Genomic DNA, 18134 nt, shown 5'->3' with positions numbered 1-18134 from the left:
GGATTGGCCATGCTAAATTGCCCGTAGTGTAAGGTTAATGGGGGGATTGTTGGGTTACGGGTTACGTGGGTTTAAGTAGGGTGATCATTGCTCGGCACAACATCAAGGGCCGAAGGGCCTGTTCTGTGCTGTACTGTTCTTCTAACAATGATTTCATCATACTTGGCTACTGTTACATGGGATTCTGGGAATGTTCCCATTGTTTTGGTCATCACATTCTGTGATTCTCCTCATGGGAACTTGCAGGTAACGCGAAAGCAACAATGACTGCAGCACCGTGCTCTTCCTCAATGCATTGTTCATATCAGTTCCCCGATATGGGTTGGGGAGAGTTGCTGGCGCAACCAATTAGCGCAGTTCCCCTAGGCGACAGAAAGAGGCAGGGGGTAAAATGTTGTGACATAACTCCTTATTATCTGTTCCATGCTGGGGAGAGAGCGTATCACCGGTAACTTCAGCTCAAACAACCAACACAATGTCTGCAGTCAAACATGGGCAGTTTATGGGATGGGTAATTCGAGGGGCTGGTGAGTTGGCATTCAGGAATCAGCAGTCATAGGAAACATTTTTGAGACCTCTTTCAATGCATTCAGCAAACAATTTGGACAGCACGGTAACACAGTGGTTAGCAGTGGGCAGCATGGTAGCACAGTGAATCATAGAATCATAGAATTTGATTTGATTTATTATTGTCACATGTATCAGCATATAGTGAAAAGTATTGTTTCTTGCATGCTGTACAAACAATGCATACCGTACATAGGGAAGGAAGGAGAGACTGCAGAATATAATGTTAGTTATAGCAAGGTGTAGAGAAAGGATCAACTTAATACGAGGTAGGTCCATTCAAACGTCTGATGGCAGCAGGGAAGAAGCTGTTCTTGAATCGGTTGGTACGTGACCTCAAGCTTTGGTATCTTTTTCCTGACGGAAGAAGATGGAAGAGAGTATGTCCGGGGTGCGTGGGGTCCTTAATGAAGCAGCGGGAATTATAGATAGAATCAATTTACAGTGCAGAAGGAGGCCATTCGGCCCATCGAGTCTGCACCAGCCCTTGGCATGAACACCCTACCTAAGCCCACACCTCCACCCCAACCCTTGTAACCCAGTAACCCCACACAACCTTTTTGGACACTAAGGGCAATTTATCATGGCCAATTCACCTAACCTGCGCATCTTTGGACTGTGGGAGGAAACCGGAGCACCCGGAGGAAACCCACGCAGACACGGGGAGAACGTGCAGACTCCGCACAGACAGTGACCCAAGCCGGGAATAGAACCTCAGATCCTGGAGCTATGAAGCAACCATACTAACTACTATGCTACCGTGCCCCCCGCTATAAGCGGTTAGCACTTTCTTTCCTCTTTCTTTCAACTGAATGTTTTTCAAGTTGGAACCACTGTCTTCTGCGATGAAGCCAAAGCTCTATAACTGGCTTGTTTAATACTGAACTTTTTCAGAGTTACTTAATTTTCTGTCTTTTTTTTCATCTTACATTCAATTTCAGCTGGTCACCCTACCCAGAAGTTGTACCATGGCGCAAGGCGGGCCAGACACTAAAGAAATAAATGGCGATTTCCCCGTGACACTGGTGCAGGCTCCCTGGAAACCTTGCAAGATATCTGGATTAACGAATGGCAGGGGGGGATCTCCGAAATAATTTTTGCTTTAGTGGGGTTTTGCTTGGGATAAATCTGCGTTGGAGAGCAGACATTGGAATCAAGCACCCACTCCGCTATTGTCATAGCACCTTGAACAATGTGCTCAGTTCAAACCCACTTCCAGAAAGTTGCTATTGTATTGCAGTTGTGGGATCCTTCTCCATTCTAAACTCTTGCCTCTCTGAGTGGGGTTGTCAGATTTAATTCTAAAGGGACTGAGTGCTGTGGACGGATCCCTACATCCTGGGGTTCAGGTTGGCCTAACTTAATCCACCTGGGACATTCAAGTCGCCAAAGACCTTCAAAGGTGGCCAATACCTCTGTCCGAGACCAGGGCAGCAAGGCCACTTGCGATTCCCCTCTTCCCCACCGGTGGCTGAGGTTGACTAACAGACCGGACATTGATCCTCAGACCTTCCTGGCCTTGAAACCAAATGTTGGAAGTAAATGGCCCAGTGTATGCAAAAACTGAGCCTCCATATTTTAAGTCATTGCTAGGTGTGGACCTGTTCCCCGATGTTTGACTTTGGAGCGAGGCTGCTATCCAGTGGAAGGGGCTGTACGAACAAGTATGCCACTGCCATATATCTAAGACCACATTCAAATTTACTTTGATTTGCACGCTATTTGCTGACCTCACTCATGGAGCATCTATTCACTGACAGTAACCAGCAGTTAATGGTACAGTCAAATGCGTTTGCGGCACAGTAGCACAGTGGTTAGCACCGTTGCTTCACAGCGCCAGAGTCCCGGGGTCGACTCCTGCTTGGGTCACTGTCTGTGCAGAATCTGCATGTTCTCCCCGTGCCTGCGTAGGTTGCCTCCAGGTACTCCGGTTTCCTCCCACAAATCCCGAAATATGTGCTTGTTAGGTGAATTGGACATTCTGAATTCTCCCTCTGTGTACCTGAACAGGCGCCGGAGTGTGGCGACTAGGGGATTTTCACAGTAACTTCATTGCAGTGTTACTGTAAGCCTACTTGTGACAATAATAAAGATTATTATTATTATGTTATTAAGTAAGCACAATTTTGGTGAGTGAAGTTTTCTGTAATTCTTGTTTTTATTAGGCTTGAATTACATAGAGAAGAATGAGATTCTATTTGTGCTGGAGCCTAATAATTGAATGTGCCACATGGTTCGAAATAAACCGCCTCCTGCCTACTGGCACGAATATTTTTCACTTAGAAAGCATAGCTATTGAGGAACTCAATTGATGAATTCATCGGAAAACAATGTAAAGTGGGGTTTAGAAATTATATGGCCAACACATTTTCCTGGAGCTCTGGCACCTCAGGTTTTGGCATCCGTACTGCTTGCAAAATTCTGGTGGGGATGTTAAAATCAGTTGGCTTCAGGTTCTCATAGACATGACTTGCTGGGTTAAAATGACCCTCCACCACCCCACCCAAGTAGCTATTCTCAATTGTTAGAACCCAAGCAGAGAGCACCAGGAAGCTGTGGAGGACATTGCCCAACCTGACATACCCCCGTCATCCGCACACACTTTCAGTCAGGGCCAAAGCAACTTCATTCGAATGACTGACTGAAATTTTATTTCCTTTCCCTAATCAGGGGAATTGAACCCGACTGTGGTACCTCTGAAGTGACCCCAGCTGAAATCGCATAACTTTGTAAAGAACAGTGATTGAAGCTGGGGTCTAAACACTGCCTGTCAGCTGGCTATTTGACCATGAGAGGACACCACAGCTGAGCCATTCTGAGGTCCAGACCTGATGTATAGCAATAAGGAGCGGGAACCTCGGTTGGTGGTTACGCTCACCAGCATTTGTACCAATTGAAATGATATTGGTGGAAATCGCAGCTGAATTCAGCTAAGATAATGGGCTCAATTTTACTAGCCCTTTGGGGGACAGGCCACATGCATGAAGGCTGGCAAAGAGGCACGGGAAGGCGATGGTGATGCGCCCATTGTCTTTTCAGTGCCATGTCATTTTGCCAGCAGCAGGAAAGATGGCAGCCAATTAAGGATGGAATTAAGGGCTTCTCCCCACCTCTGCTGGTATTTTACCACAACTTGCCAATCTCCCATCAGGCCACAGAGTTGATGAGGGGGTGGGGAATGAGGGAGGGAGGTGGCACTCTTTGGTTCACGGACAGGTCCCTGATGGCAATAGCCGCTGCCATCAGCCCCATTCTCAGTATCAGCATCGCCTGCTCTTACTGAGTTCCCCCTACCCCCACCATACCAGCCGGGACCTGCCTGACTGACTGACCTTGCACCACCAGACCCCACTTCCCTGACTTTGAGACCATCATTCTCGAGGTGCAGTGCTAACAGTTGCCACAAGTGGTGCTGCTGAGCTGCCAGAACTCCTTAACAGAGAGGGCAGCCGTGGTAGCAGCCATTTAATTTGTGTTCGCCAGCAAAATGCCACCCTGGGTCCCACTTCCTGTTGAAGCAGAAACAGACAATACCGGACGATCTCAGCAGATCTGACAGCATCTGTGGAGAGAGAAGGGAGCTAACGTTTCGAATCTGGATGACAAAGAATCATCCAGACTCGAAACATTCGCTCCCACCTCTCTCCACAGATGCTGTCAGACCTGCTGAGATTGTCCAGTATTTTCTGGTTTTGTTGCAGGTTCCAGCAAACGCAGTAATTTTCTTTTATCATCCTGTTGAAGCGGGCTCCTCCCCCACCCTACTTATGGACCTGGCAGTGGGGCCAGGAGGTAAAATCCAGCCCAATGTTTCTTTCAGAGACTGGACTCAGAAGATGATTGCAAGTGATTTAGAGCAGTTCTCTTCATTATTAGATTCTTCGTGCTTATTGTGTGATCCTGGAGAAACTTCTAGAGAACGAAGAGACACAGATTAATGGATTTTGTATCATTGAAAACTTTAAGGGATTTACGATGCATCAAGCTTCTGGCATCAAGCCCTCAGAGCTCAAGAAAATGGTAGACATGCTTCAGGTGAGTGTAACTGGTCATTAGCCAGAGGTCCTTTAGATATCTGTGTTACAGCAGAACAGGCGGCAGGGGCTAAAAGGCCTACACACGTTTCTGTCATAACCATAAGACACAGGAGCAGAATTAGGCCATTGGCCCATCGAGTCTGCTCCACCAATCAATGAAATCATAAGAACATAAGAACTAGGAGCAGGAGTAGGCCATCTGGCCCCTCGAGCCTGCTCCGCCATTCAATGAGATCATGGCTGATCTTTTGTGGACTCAGCTCCACTTTCCGGCCCAAACACCATAACCCTTAATCACTTTTTTCTTCAAAAAACTATCTATCTTTACCTTAAAAACATTTAATGAAGGAGCCTCAACTGCTTCACTAGGCAAGGAATTCCATAGATTCACAACCCTTTGGGTGAAGAAGTTCCTCCTAAACTCAGTCCTAAATCTACTTTCCCTTATTATGAGGCTATGCCCCCTAGTTCTGCTTTCACCCGCCAGTGGAAACAACCTGCCCGCATCTATCCTATCTATTCCCTTCATAATTTTAAATGTTTCTATAAGATCCCCCCTCATCCTTCTAAATTCCAACGAGTACAGTCCCAGTCTACTCAACCTCTCCTCATAATCCAACCCCTTCAGCCCTGGGATTAACCTAGTGAACCTCCTCTGCACACCCTCCAGTGCCGGTACGTACTTTCTCAAGTAAGGAGACCAAAACTGAACACAATACTCCAGGTGTGGCCTCACTAACACACATTTGCAACATAACCTCCTTAGTCTATCCCTCTAGCAATGAAGGACACAATTCCATTTGCCTTCTTAATCACCTGTTGCACCTGTAAACCAACTTTCTGTGACTCATGCACTGATTTGATATATAATCATCCTTAACTCCACTTTCCCAGCATATTCCTGTAACCCTTGATTCCTTTACTGATTTAAAATGTGTTTTATCTCAGCCTTGAATATGTCTAATGACCCAGCGTCTCCAGCTCTCTGCAATAAAGAAATATGTACGGACAATTCAAGGGAAGAATCATGTTTTCCCCACTTTTTCTCTTATAAAAAAGGAACATTATTTTGTTTTGAGTCTATGTGGGTAGAGTTTGTAACTACATTTCTAGCTAACTTTCCTTCCTATCCTCATTACTCTGTGGTCCAACTTAATTTCTCCGCATTCCACTTGGCCTGCGCCGTTAGCCTCCAGCTGAGGTGTTTCCACCAGTGCTGCTCCAAACCTGCCACTAGGAGGAACTTGGCAGTCAAGGCCTATGATTTTTCCTTCCCTCCACCTCCTCCTTGGGGAGTCCCAGACCTCCAGTCACCACTTCCCCAAAGCAGCTCAGCCAAAATTGGAAAGTGGGTAGGGAGGCATCTGAAACCTTTGCGGCATCGCCACAATCCGATTTAACTCAGTCGGGCTGGACTCAAAAAACAAATCAGGAGGGATCAAAAGATTTCGAAGGACTGAATCACAAAAGCCGATGGTTTGATTTTTGGCTCATTGGTAAAGTGATGCTCTAAACATCAGGCTCTAAGCATTGAGATGCTTGATGGCGGCACGATAGCACAGTGGTTAGCTTCACAGCACTAGTGACCCGGGTTCAATTCCCACTTGGGTCACTGTCTGTGTGGAGTCTGCACGTTCTCCCTGTGTCTGCGTGGGTTTCCTCCGGGTGCTCCAGTTTCCTCTCACAAGTCCCAAAAGACGTACTTGTTAGGTGAATTGGACATCTGAATTCTCTCTCCGTGTACCCGAACAGGCGCCGGAGTGTGGCGACTAGGGGATGTTCACAGTAACTTCATTGCAGTGTTAATGTAAGCCTACTTGTGACACTAATAAAGATTATTATTAGATGTTGTCTTTGTGTTCTCCTGCACTTATAGCTAACTGTATCTAAAGACATAAACACAGAGACAGCGAGCGAAGAGTTAGTGAGGAAAGTAACAGCAAAGAAAGTTTAATTGTTTTACGTTTGTTCTGCTTTTTGAATGTTCAGGACTCCTTCCCTGCCCGGTTTAAAGCTGTGTACTTCATTCATCAACCTTGGTATTTCACCACAACCTACAACATGGTCAAGCCTTTCTTGAAGAACAAACTACTGGAGAGGGTAAGCGAAACTCAAAGGATATCTATTGTACTTTTAAGCATCTTTCCAACCTCTTGCTTTTAAGTTCTATTAAGAATAGCTCCACAATGTTCTATTCAAAAACTCCAAATAATTCACTGTTCTAACGTGCAACTCTTTCCTGTCTCAGGAAATCAAAGCTAGGTTTGGAGAATAAATACTAAGGAATGTTATTGAAGTAGGCAATATAAATTGCCTCAAGAGTTCCAGGAAGAAAAAAGGGACAGATCGAGATAATGCGAAGCAAGGTGGATAATAAAAGCAAAATACTGTGGATGTTGGAAATCTGAAATAACAACAGAAAATGCTGGATAAACTCAGCAGGTCTGTCAGCATCTATGGAGAGAGAAACATAATTAACATTTCGAGTCCACATGATCCCTGTATATCTATATGAGTCACATTGGACTCGAAATGTTAACTCTGTTCTCTTTCCACAGATGCTTCCAGACCTGCAGAGCTTATCCAGCATTTTCTGCTTTTAAATCAAATCCGCACCTGTATTTACTGTGACTTTCAAATAAAAATGTAAGTGTTTTAATGTTAATGTTAACGTTAATGTTTTAATGTAAACATTAAAAAACAAAATAAAATCAATAAATGCAATCATGCTGTTTTGAAACATTAAAAAAAACCTATTTAAGCAGTTACAGTGGGTATTAACATTTGCAGTTACTGAGAGGAAAAATAGCGAATGACAAAATATTCAGAATGCATTTGAATGATTTATGGAACTTTAGAATCAGGGTAATCTAATCTAACTATAAAATATCTGCAATTTACCTCAGTCATTGCAACACCTTTAACAGTGAAAAGACACTTTGGCACTTAAGAGGTATTGCAGATACTTATATTGTGTCATCAACTGAGCATGTGCCCTACATACCAAACTTAATATACAATTGCTTATCCGCTCAATTTAGTCCTTTTAGAGGTGATTTTGTTTGCCGAGCTTTTGCCCAATTGAATTACTTATGACGCGGAATAAACATGAACTGTTTCTTCACAGATTTATATCCATGGCGAAGAGCTGGAAGACTTTTTCAAGGAGATTGAAGCTGATATTCTCCCAGAAGAATTCGGTGGGAATCAACCTAAATACGACGGCAAAATGGTTGCTGAGAAAATCCTTGGTCCAAGCGTTGAATCAGAAGATACTGCCCTTTAATAACCCATTAAAGGTGTTGAAGAAAGCCTCAAATAGTGAGGCTACAGACTAGTTAGTATATTATACTCAAGGGTTTTTTTTTTCAAAGAATGGTCTACTTAAAGTGTTGTACCCCACAAACTGAATTTTTCAGAATTCACTCCGTGTTTCCTGTACGTATTTGATGTTTTCATGGCAGGCCCAAGCTGCAACTAAACCATTGGGAAATGTAAAATTAGCAATAAATGGGGTTTTATGAGAAGCAAAATGCAGCTCCGCCAGCGGTTTAATAAATGCAGACAGGCATGCCTTTATACATCACCTTATCACATCCCTCAGAGTCACCTCCAATTGGTGAAGCAGAGGTCACACCGAGAGGAAATACTGTAAGATTTAATTCAGGTTTACAGTGCATGTCTGCAGATGTACAGAGTGTGGTAAATAAGGCTGGAGAGCGGGAGGTGCAATTGGTCATGTGGCAATATGGAATAGCAGAGACTTGGCTCAAAGAAAGGGCCGGGCTGGATATTAAATATTCCTGAATATGAGATATTCAGAGAGGTTAGGGAATGAAAGAGAGGAGGACTGATGGCAGTATTGATTCTGGGGAATATTACAATGTACTGGAGAGAGGATATCCTGGAAGGAGGTGGGGGGGAGGGGGGGGGGGGGTCCAAGGACAGATCTATCCGGTTTGAGTTAAGAAACAGCAGTGGTGCTATTGCCCTCCTGGTTTATTATATTGGCCACCAACTAATGGGAAAGGTATAGAGGAGGAAACTTGCAGGAAAATGACAGAGGGGTAAAAGTTATAGATTGGTGATAAAGGGGGACTTAAATTATCCTAACATAAACTGAGAAAGCGACAGTACACAGAGCGGAGTGGGAGATGAGTTTCTGAAACGTGTTCAGGGGAATTTGCTTGATCAGTACATTTTTGCCCCAATAATGAAGCAGGCTTTGCTCGATCTGGTTGCAGGGAATGGGGATCAGATGTCAGTGGGGAGACATTTAGATAACAACGATCATAGTGTCACGAGATTTAGATTGGTTCTGGAAAAAGACAAGGAGCAACCTAGAGGTAAAATATATTTAGTTGAAGGGTGTCATTTAAAGTCGGTTGAGAGTAGACCTTCCTGGGTAACTTGGAGTGAACAATTAGCAGACAAAACTGTGACAGAACAATAGACTGCCTTTGTCGAGGTGATGGTTTGGGTACAGTTGAGGTCTGTTGACACAAGGGGAGAGGTCGGGCAGTCAAAACCAGAGTTGCTTCGGTGGTGAAAGAAACAGATGCTAGGACACAAAGAATTAGATGTTAAACAGTGGGAGGCCTCCAACATTCCATATTCAGTAAAGTTGAGGCCATCCGAAACTCTGCTCCATTTCTAAACTCACATCAAGTCCTATTCGTCCATCCCTCTCAGTGCTTTCTGGCCGACATTGGTTTCCACTTAAGCAGCACCTCGATTTTAAAATTTTCATCACTTTCAAATCCTTCCATGGCCTCCAGCTTACGTTAGGATAATTAAAGTTCCCCTTTAGTACTAATTTATAGTTTTTTGCACCTCTCAGTAATTTTCCTGCTTCCCTGTCTCTGAAATCTCCTCCCGCTCCACAGGTCGACAAGACGAGCACTCCGCCAATTTCGGCATCAAAATGGCCCCAAATAAAATCACTGCACTGGTCTGCCCTGACCTGGGGCAAAATTCTCCGACCCCCAGCAGGGTCGGAGAATCGCCTGGGGCTTCCGAAAATCCCGCCCCCGCCGTGGCAGAGATTCTCCGCCACCCGGGAAGTGGCGGTGGCGGGAATCTCGCCACTCCGATCGGAGAGGCCCCTGCGGTGATTCTCCGGCCCGGATGGGCCGAAGTCCTGCCGCTGGGAGGCCTCTCCCGCCGTCGAGGTTTGAACCACCTCTGGAACGGTGGGATCAGCGGCGCGAGCGGGCCCCGGGGTCCTGGGGGGGGGGGGGGGGGGGGGGGATCGGACCCCGGGGGGTGCCCCCACGGTGGCCTGGCCCGCGATCGGGGCCCCCCGCTCAGACTCCGGGCCAGTGCCCTGGGTGCACTATTTCTCCTCCGCGGCCGCCACAGCCTCCGCCATGGCGGAAGTGGAAGAGAACCCCACATCGCGCATGCGCCGGCAGTGACGTCAGCGGCCAGCTGCCGCTGATGTCACTGCCGGCGCATGCGCCGACCGGCGAAAGCCTTTCGGCCAGCCCCGTTGCCGGGGGCGCCGTTTTTTTGCGGCAGTCTTCTGGTGCCAACCACTCCGGCGCGGGGCTGGCCCCCAAAGGTGGGGAGAATTCCCCACTTTTGGGGAGGCCCGACCCCTGAGTGGTTGACGCCACTCCCCTACGCCGGGACCCTCCGTCACGCCGGGTAGGGGAGAATCCCGCCCCTTTTCTGCCCTACACGCCACTCCATGCACCGGGATTCTCCGAGCCCGAGCCGGGTTGGAGAATCGCCCGGGGGGGGGGGGGGGGGGGGGGGGGGCGCGGAAATTCAGCCACGCCGCTCCGTCGCCACAGATTCTCCAGTTGAAAGCGACCCCGCAGTTATTCTCCACGCTCGACGGGCCGAGTGAGTTCTGGCTTTGGGGGCCGTCCTGGTGGGGGGGAGGGGATCTGACCCCGGGGATTACTGATCGGCGGGTGCGCTCATTCTGGGCGGGGGGGGGGCAATGTTCCTCCGCGCCAGGCCCCTGTAGAGCTGTGCCATGTTGCGCGGGGGCTGGCGCAGAGACGGCAACCACGTGCATGCACTGGCATGGAGACGGCCGTCGCGCGCATGCCGGACCTGTACCGTCCGTCACGCACAAGCTCAGACCCGCGCCGGAAGTGCAGGGCCGGCTTTTGGCCCTGGAGCAGCGCACAGCACTCCGGGGCCGTTCTAGCCCCCTGAAACCCAGAGAATAACTGGGCCAGGAGGCCCGTTAACGGCGGCGTACACCACTCCGGTATTTACACCGGCGTCAACACTTGGCCGGGATTTTGGAGAATCTCAGCCATGACTATTGGCTCTTGCTCAATTCAAGGGTAATTAGGGATGGGCAGCTAAGGGCTGGCCTTGCTAGTGCCGCCAACATCCCATGAAATAGTATCAGGGCACCACAGCGCCAGGGAGCCTGGTTCAATTCCGGCCTTGGGTGACTACCTGTGAGGAGATTGTACTTTGGATTGCATTTGTTTAGTTGTCACGTGTACCGAGATACAGTGAAAAGTATTTTTCTGCGAGCAGCTCAACAGATCATTAAGCACATGAAAAGAAAAGAAAATACATAATAGGGCAACACAAGGTACACAATGTAAATACATCGACACCGGCATCAGGTGAAGCATACAGGAGTGTAGTATTAATCAGGTCAGTCCATAAGAGGGTCGTTTAGGAGTCTGGTCAGACTTTTGTACCTCCTGCCCGATGGGAGAAGTTGGAAGAGTGAGTAAGCCGGGTGGGGGGGTCTTTGATTATGCTGCCCGCTTTCCCCAGGCAGCGGCAGGTGTAGATTGAGTCAATGGATGGCAGGCAGGTTTGTGTGATGAACTGGGCTGTGTTCACGACTCTCTGAAGTTTCTTACAGTCTTGGGCCAAGCAGTTGCCATACCCGGCTGTGATGCAGCCAAATAGGATGCTTTCTATGGTGCATATGTAAAAGTTGGTAAGAATCTGTGGACATGCCGAATTTTCTTAGTTTCCTGAGGAAATATAGGGGCTGTTGTGCTTTCTTGGTGGTAGTGTCGACGTGGGTGAAGGACAGATTTTTGGTGATGTGCACCCCTAGAAATTTGAAGCTGTTAACCACCTCCACCTCGGCCCCGTTGATGCTGACAGGGGTGTGTACAGTACTTTGCTTCCTGAAGTCAATGAGCAGCTCTTTAGTTTTGCTGGCATTGAGGGAGAGATTGTTGTCGCTGCACCACTCCACTAGATTCTCTATCTCCCTCCTGTATTCTGACTTGTCATTGTTCGAGATCCAACCCATTATGGTCGAGTTGACAGCAAACTTGTAGATGGAGTTGGAACCAAATTTTGCCCTGCTGTCATGTGTGTACAGGGAGTAGGGGACTAAGTACGCAGGCTTGCAGGACCCCTGTATTGAGGACTATCGTGGAGGAGGTGCTGTTGTTTTTTCTTACTGTTTGTGGTCTGTGGGTCAGAAAGTCGAGAATCCAGTTGCAGAGGGAGGAGCCAATTTCCAAAGGTTGGGTGGGGGAGTGGGCTGAGGTTGGGTGGGGGAGTGGGCTGAGGTTGGGTGGGGGAGTGTGCTGAGGTTGGGTGCGCTTTCAGTGGGTTGGTGCAGACTCGATGGGCCAAATGGCCTCCTTTTACACTGAAGGGATTCTATGATTCATGCATGACTCTATCAGTGTCGTACTCAGCCACGTGGACAGGAAAGATTCCAACTGATGCTCAGTTAGGTGTTCTTAACAGGGATAGTAACAGGTTAGGAAATGTGGAGGTTGGCACTATAATTGTCCTCAGAGTCCCGATAGGGAGGGAAAAGATGAGCTAGGGTTTCTACTATTGATACTTTTGATATAAGCTTGGCTGGGATTATGGTGTTGTAGGCAGAGCAGTAATCAATAAATAGGAGTCTGATGTCGGAGTCCTTGTTGTCCATGTCTGCGTGGGTTTCCTCCAGGTGCCCCGGTGTCCTTCCACAGCCCAAAGATGTGCAGGTCAGGTGGGTTGGCCATGCTAAATTGTCCCTTAGTGTCCACAAGGGTTAGGAGGTTACGGCAGGGCAATGGGTCCTGGGTAGGATGTTCTTTCGGAGGGTCGGTGCAGACTCGATGGGCCAAATAGCCTCCTTCTGCACTGTAGGGATTCCTGATGGTGATGATGATGGTGGCTGTGCCTCCGGTAGTCAAGGCACTAAAGCTTCACAATTCCCTCCCAAAATGTCTCCACTTTTCCTCCTTTCTTTCTTCTTTTAAGTCACTCCTTAAAACCTACCTCTTTGATCAAGCCTTTGGTCAGCTGTGGCTCGGTGTCAAATTCTGCTTTAAGATACTTCTGTGAAGTGATTCGGAACTTTTTATTGTGTTAAAGGTGCTATATAAATAAACATGCTATTACCTTAAAGGCACAGAGTGAGGTACATAGATTTACATAGAATTTACAGTGCAGAAGGAGGCCATTCGACCCATCGAGTCTGCACCAGCTCTTGGAAAGAGCACCCTACCCCCATAACCCAGTAACCCCATCTAACACTAAGGGCAATTTGGACCCTAAGGGCAATTTACCATGGCCAATCCACCTAACCTGCACATCTTTGGACTGTGGGAGGAAACCGGAGCACCCGGAGGAAACCCCGGAGCACACACGGGGAGAACGTGCAGACTCCACACAGACAGTGACCCAAGCCGGGAATCGAACCTGGGACCCTGGAGCTGTGAAGCATTTGTGCTAACCACAATGCTACCGTGCTGCCCCTAAAGAGACAATAACATTTAGGGAGGGACTTCCAAAGCTCAAGGCCTAGACAAGGCCCACAGTGGTGGGGCAAATGAAATTGGGGTGCACAGGGTGCCATGATTGGACTGATATTTGTGGAAACATGCTGGAAGAGGTTAGATACAATAACTGCAGATCTTTTCACCTTAATTTTCATGTTTAAAGTCTGCTAAAGTTTCAATAGCATGGGATAAACTGCTCCCAAAAGTATCTCGCAATCATCTTATATTTTGCTATAAAATATTGAGTACATTTATTTTCACTTATCTGCACCAGCGGTTTTGCAGGAAATCTTTCCGACTGATTGTTCAGCAGTTGAGAACAGGCCAACATCAAACAGCTCAGTATTGGACCTATATTTTAGACGCAATTCTATAGAACAGATCGATAGGTGCAAAACAGAGCAAATTCAATGCTTTCCGAGACCTGCCGCTAAAATTGGTACCAATTTTAAGAACATCTGAGCTGCCCGAGCTGTTACAGAGGCGGCACAGTAGTTAGCACTGCTGCCTCACAGTGCCAGGGACCCGGGTTCGATTCTGACCATTGGTCACTGTGTGGAGTTTCCATGTTCTCCCCGTGTCTGCGTAGCTTTCCTCCAGATGCTCCAGTTTCACCCCCACAGTCCAAAGATTAGCGGGTTAGGTGAATTGGCCATGATAAATTAATAATAATAGTAATCTTTATTAGTGTCACAAGTAGGCTTACTTTATCACTACAATGAAGTTACTGTGAAAATTTCCTCATCGCCACATTCCGGCACCTGTTCAGGTACACTGAGGGAGAATTCAGAATGCCCAATTCACCTCACAAGCATGTCTTTCGGGACTTGTGGGAGGAAACCGGAGGAAACCCAGGCAGACACGTGGAGAACATGCAGACTCCGCACAGACAGTGACCCAAGGCGGGAATCAAACTCGGGTCCCTGGCGCTGTGAAACAACAGCGCTCACCACTATGCTACCGTGCAGCCCATGCCCTTAGTGTCCAAAGATTGGGTGGGGGAGTGGGCTGAGGTTGGGTGCGCTTTTTGTGGGTAGGTGCAGACTCGATGGGCCAAATGGCCTCCTTTTACACTGAAGGGATTCTATGATTCTTGCATGACTCTATCAGTGTCGTATTGAGCCACGTGGACAGGAAAGATTCCAACTGATGCTGAGTTAGGTGTTCTTAACTGGGATAGTAACGGGTTAGGAAATGTAGAGGTTGGCGCTATAATTGTCCTCAGAGTCCCGATAGGGAGGGAAAAGATGAGCTAGTGTTTCTACTATTGATACCTGCCAAGTGATATTCCCTTTCTCTGCTACTGGTAAGTCTATATGGCAGGACGGCAGCTGAGCACAGGACTGAAATTGGACAACCGCTCAACAGCTGGACTCACGTTTGAAGAGGATGAGGAACGAAGCAACGATTTTGGTGGATTTGTGACCCGGCTCGAGACCAGTGGTGAAGAAGAAGGGAGGAGATTGACAGATAACGTAGAGGACAGCAGTAACTGGAGAAAGTCTGACGCTACTCCCACACCACTCAACCACAAAGATAATGTTCAATGTATTTGTTGGACATGTTCGCTACTGGAAAAATAAATAGAATTTGACATGAAATAAATTCAAAAATTCTGAGTTTGATGTTTTTAAAAATGTTTAAAAATGTATTTTCTTCCTCCCTGTGATGCAGCCTTTTCTGTACATACAACATTGAAATTGGCACTTGTTGGGGCAAATTTGAGGGAACATTATTCTGCATCCAGTGGCAGTGAGGGAACAGTGATATATTTCTAAGTCATGTGATGGTGTTCCCACTCATCTGCTGCCCTTGTCCTACTAGATGGTGGAGCTTTGGAAGGTATTGTCGAAGGAGCCTTGGTGAGTTGCTGCAGTGCATCTTGTAGGTGGTTCACAGGGCGAAGACTGTGTGTCAGCAATGGAGGGAATGAATATTTAAGGTGGTAGATGCGGTGGCAATCAAGAGGGCTCCTTTGTCCTGGATGGTGTCGAGCTTCTTCAGTGTTCTCAGAGCTGAACTCATCCCGGTAACTACTTAATGACATTTACCACTTCTCACAAGTGAGATGGGAGCTTCATACCCAGTTCAGTAACACAGTGGCCGTAAATCAGCCCACATAACAACGTAATTGATGTGGTCCCAGTGCTATTTCCATCGGGTGGAATACATGACCATCCCTTGACTGACATCTGTGTATCCTCCTTGGCTACAGGTGAGATCCCAGAGGACTGGAGAATAGCTAATGTGGTACCGCTGTTTAAGAAAGGCAGCAGGGATAATCCAGAAAACTGTAGGCCTGTGAGCCTCACATTGGTAGTAAGTAAATTATTGGCGAGAATTCTCAGGGGCAGAATATATATCCATTTGGAAACCAATTAACTCATTAGCGATAGACAGCATGGTTTTATGAAGGGGAGACCATGTCTCACTAACTTGATCGAGCTTTTTGAAGAGGTGACAAAGATGAATCATGAGGGGAGGGCGGTGGATGTTGTTTACATGGACTTATGGCAGACTGGTACATAAGGTGAAGTCATATGGGATCAGAAGTGAGGTGGCAAGATGGATGCAGAACTAGAAGGCAGAGGGTAGCAGTAGAAGGGTGTTTTTCTGAATGGAAGGTTTTGACTAGTGATGTTCCACAGGGATTGGTGCTGGGGGTTCTGTTGTTTGTAGTTATGCATAAACGATTTGGAGAAAAATGTAGCTGGTCTGATTAGTAAGTTTGCGGATGAAATCAAGGTTGGTGGAGTAGCAGATAGTTTTGAGGATTGTCAGAGGATACAGCAGGACATGGATAGGTTGGAGACTTGGGCAGAGAAATGGCAAATGGAGTTTAATCCGGACAAATGTGAGGTAATGCATTTTGGTAGGTCTAACATAGAGGGGAAATATACAGCACATGGCAAAACTCTTAGGAATATAGAATGTCAGAGCGATCTGGGCATACAGGGCCATAGATCTTTGAAAGTGGCAACACAAGTGGACAAGGTAGTCAAGACAGCAAATGGAATGCTTGCCTTCATTGGACGGGGCATCGAGTATAAAAACTGGCAAGTCATGCTACAGTTGTACAGAACATTTGCAAGGCCGCACTTGGAATATTGCGCACAATTCTGGTCGCCACACTACCAGAAGGATGTGGAAGCTTTGGAGAGGGTGCAGAGGAAGTTTACCAGGATGTTGCCTCGTTTGGAGGGTGTTAGCTATGTGGAGAGGCTGAATAGACTCGGACTGTTTTCATTAGAACGATGGAGGTTGAGGGGAGACCCTGTAGAGGTCTAAAAGATTATGAGGGGCATTGATAGAATGGATGGGCAGGCACTCTTTCCCAGGGTGGAGGGGTCAGTCACCAGAGGGCTTAAGTTTAAGGTCTATGGGGCAAAGTTTAGAGGAGATGTGTGAGGCAAGTTTTTTTACACAGAGGGTCATGAGTGATTGGAACGCATTGTCAGGGGAGGTTGTGGACGCAGATACATTAACGACGTTCAAAAGGTATTTTGACAAATACATGGATAGGATGGGTATAGAGGGATACGGCACTAGAAAGTGCTGAAGGTTTTCGCTAAGGGTGGTATCATGACCGGTACAGGCTTGGAGGGCCGAAGGGCCTGTTCATGTGCTGTATTGTTCATTATTCTATCTCCATCTCTGCAGACAATGAGCAGCTTTTTGTCTAAAGTATTGACAGTTTTCCTCCTTCAATGTGCTAACTCTGGCTGGCATGGAAATTCAGCAGGCACTGGCCACATCCTGCAATCTCATCATGTGGCCTTCCATTTCCACAAGCATTGAGATTGAATGCCAGCAGTCCATACAACTGTGTGTGTGTGTGTGTGTGTGTGTGTGTGGGGGGGGGGGGGGGGGGGGGGGGGACCACAAGCCACGAATATGTTTCTTGTACTGACCAAATGACCACACAACCAGTATGTTAGTTCAAAAGACAAGTTTATTATTAAACACAAGACTTATCTCTATGTGCCATGATACATACGGCTACACATTAAACTACACCCATCAACTAAGATGACCTTTACTTAACTTCTGGATGACCAGCTCTGTGCGGGTAGATAAGGCCTTTATCTGAGTCCCCACGTATGTCGGATTGAAGTCGTCAGGTTCGTCTCGGCCATGGCTCGTCTCTCTCAGGTAGCGATCGTGGGTCTTGAACTTGGCTGGTCGTTATGCTGCAGCTGGTGTGGGCACAGGGCGGTTCCAAAAGAGACCGATCCCTAGTGGCGCAGGGCCTCTTATCCTTCTCTTCTTTTGCGCCCCTTTGGGTGGTACTAACTCAGGATCCAATGGATCGATAGGGTCTCGATCACCCTAATCGATACTGGTCAATTAGGGGTGGGTACCTCGATGGCTGGGCGGGTCCTACTTACCATTGTCCCAAGTACGTGTGTCTTTCCAAATAAGGAGAGGTGGCGCCGGTGAGTCTGCTACTGTTGCTATTCTTTAATTTGAGTCTATTGTCCTGGGGAAATCGATGATTGACCTTGAACAGGTGCAAGTTTCAGTGTGGTTTGGTTTTCCTTTGCCCAATACACAGGGGCTGTGTACCGTCTGTGTCCCGACTTGACCACAATTCCCATTATCCTTTGCGGGCGGCCATTTTAGAAGGCCACAGTGGTCACAGTTGAATCTGGCCCTGTACTTATTTAACAAGCAGAACATGAAGCGGGACAGACACAGAGATTTTATGGGTGGTGAGAGACAGAGGGAGAAAGAGAGATGTAGATGGCAACAGGGAGACAGAGATAGAAGCTCACCTGTGACAAATGCCTGAATCCATACAATA

At 47.3% G+C, this 18134-nt stretch overlaps 1 protein-coding gene across 4 annotated transcripts in view; it reads left to right on the top strand.

Moving 5' to 3' along the window:
• Positions 1-8137, top strand: part of rlbp1b (retinaldehyde binding protein 1b) — a 44876-nt gene extending 36739 nt beyond the window's left edge. For all 4 annotated transcript variants that reach the window (XM_038812935.1, XM_038812934.1, XM_038812932.1 and 1 more), the window contains exons 6-8: positions 4444-4602; positions 6594-6704; positions 7732-8137. In XM_038812935.1, the coding sequence (XP_038668863.1) occupies positions 4444-4602; positions 6594-6704; positions 7732-7890 (429 nt within the window). In that variant the 3' untranslated portion in view covers positions 7891-8137. The remainder of the gene's footprint in view (positions 1-4443; positions 4603-6593; positions 6705-7731) is intronic.
• Positions 8138-18134: the final 9997 nt, after the last annotated feature.

Source organism: Scyliorhinus canicula, chromosome 12 (assembly GCF_902713615.1).
Source record: "Scyliorhinus canicula chromosome 12, sScyCan1.1, whole genome shotgun sequence".
Taxonomy (NCBI): Eukaryota; Metazoa; Chordata; class Chondrichthyes; order Carcharhiniformes; family Scyliorhinidae; genus Scyliorhinus; species Scyliorhinus canicula.
The sequence above is the reverse complement of the archived record's forward strand: the minus strand, read 5'-3'. Positions and strand labels throughout refer to the sequence as shown.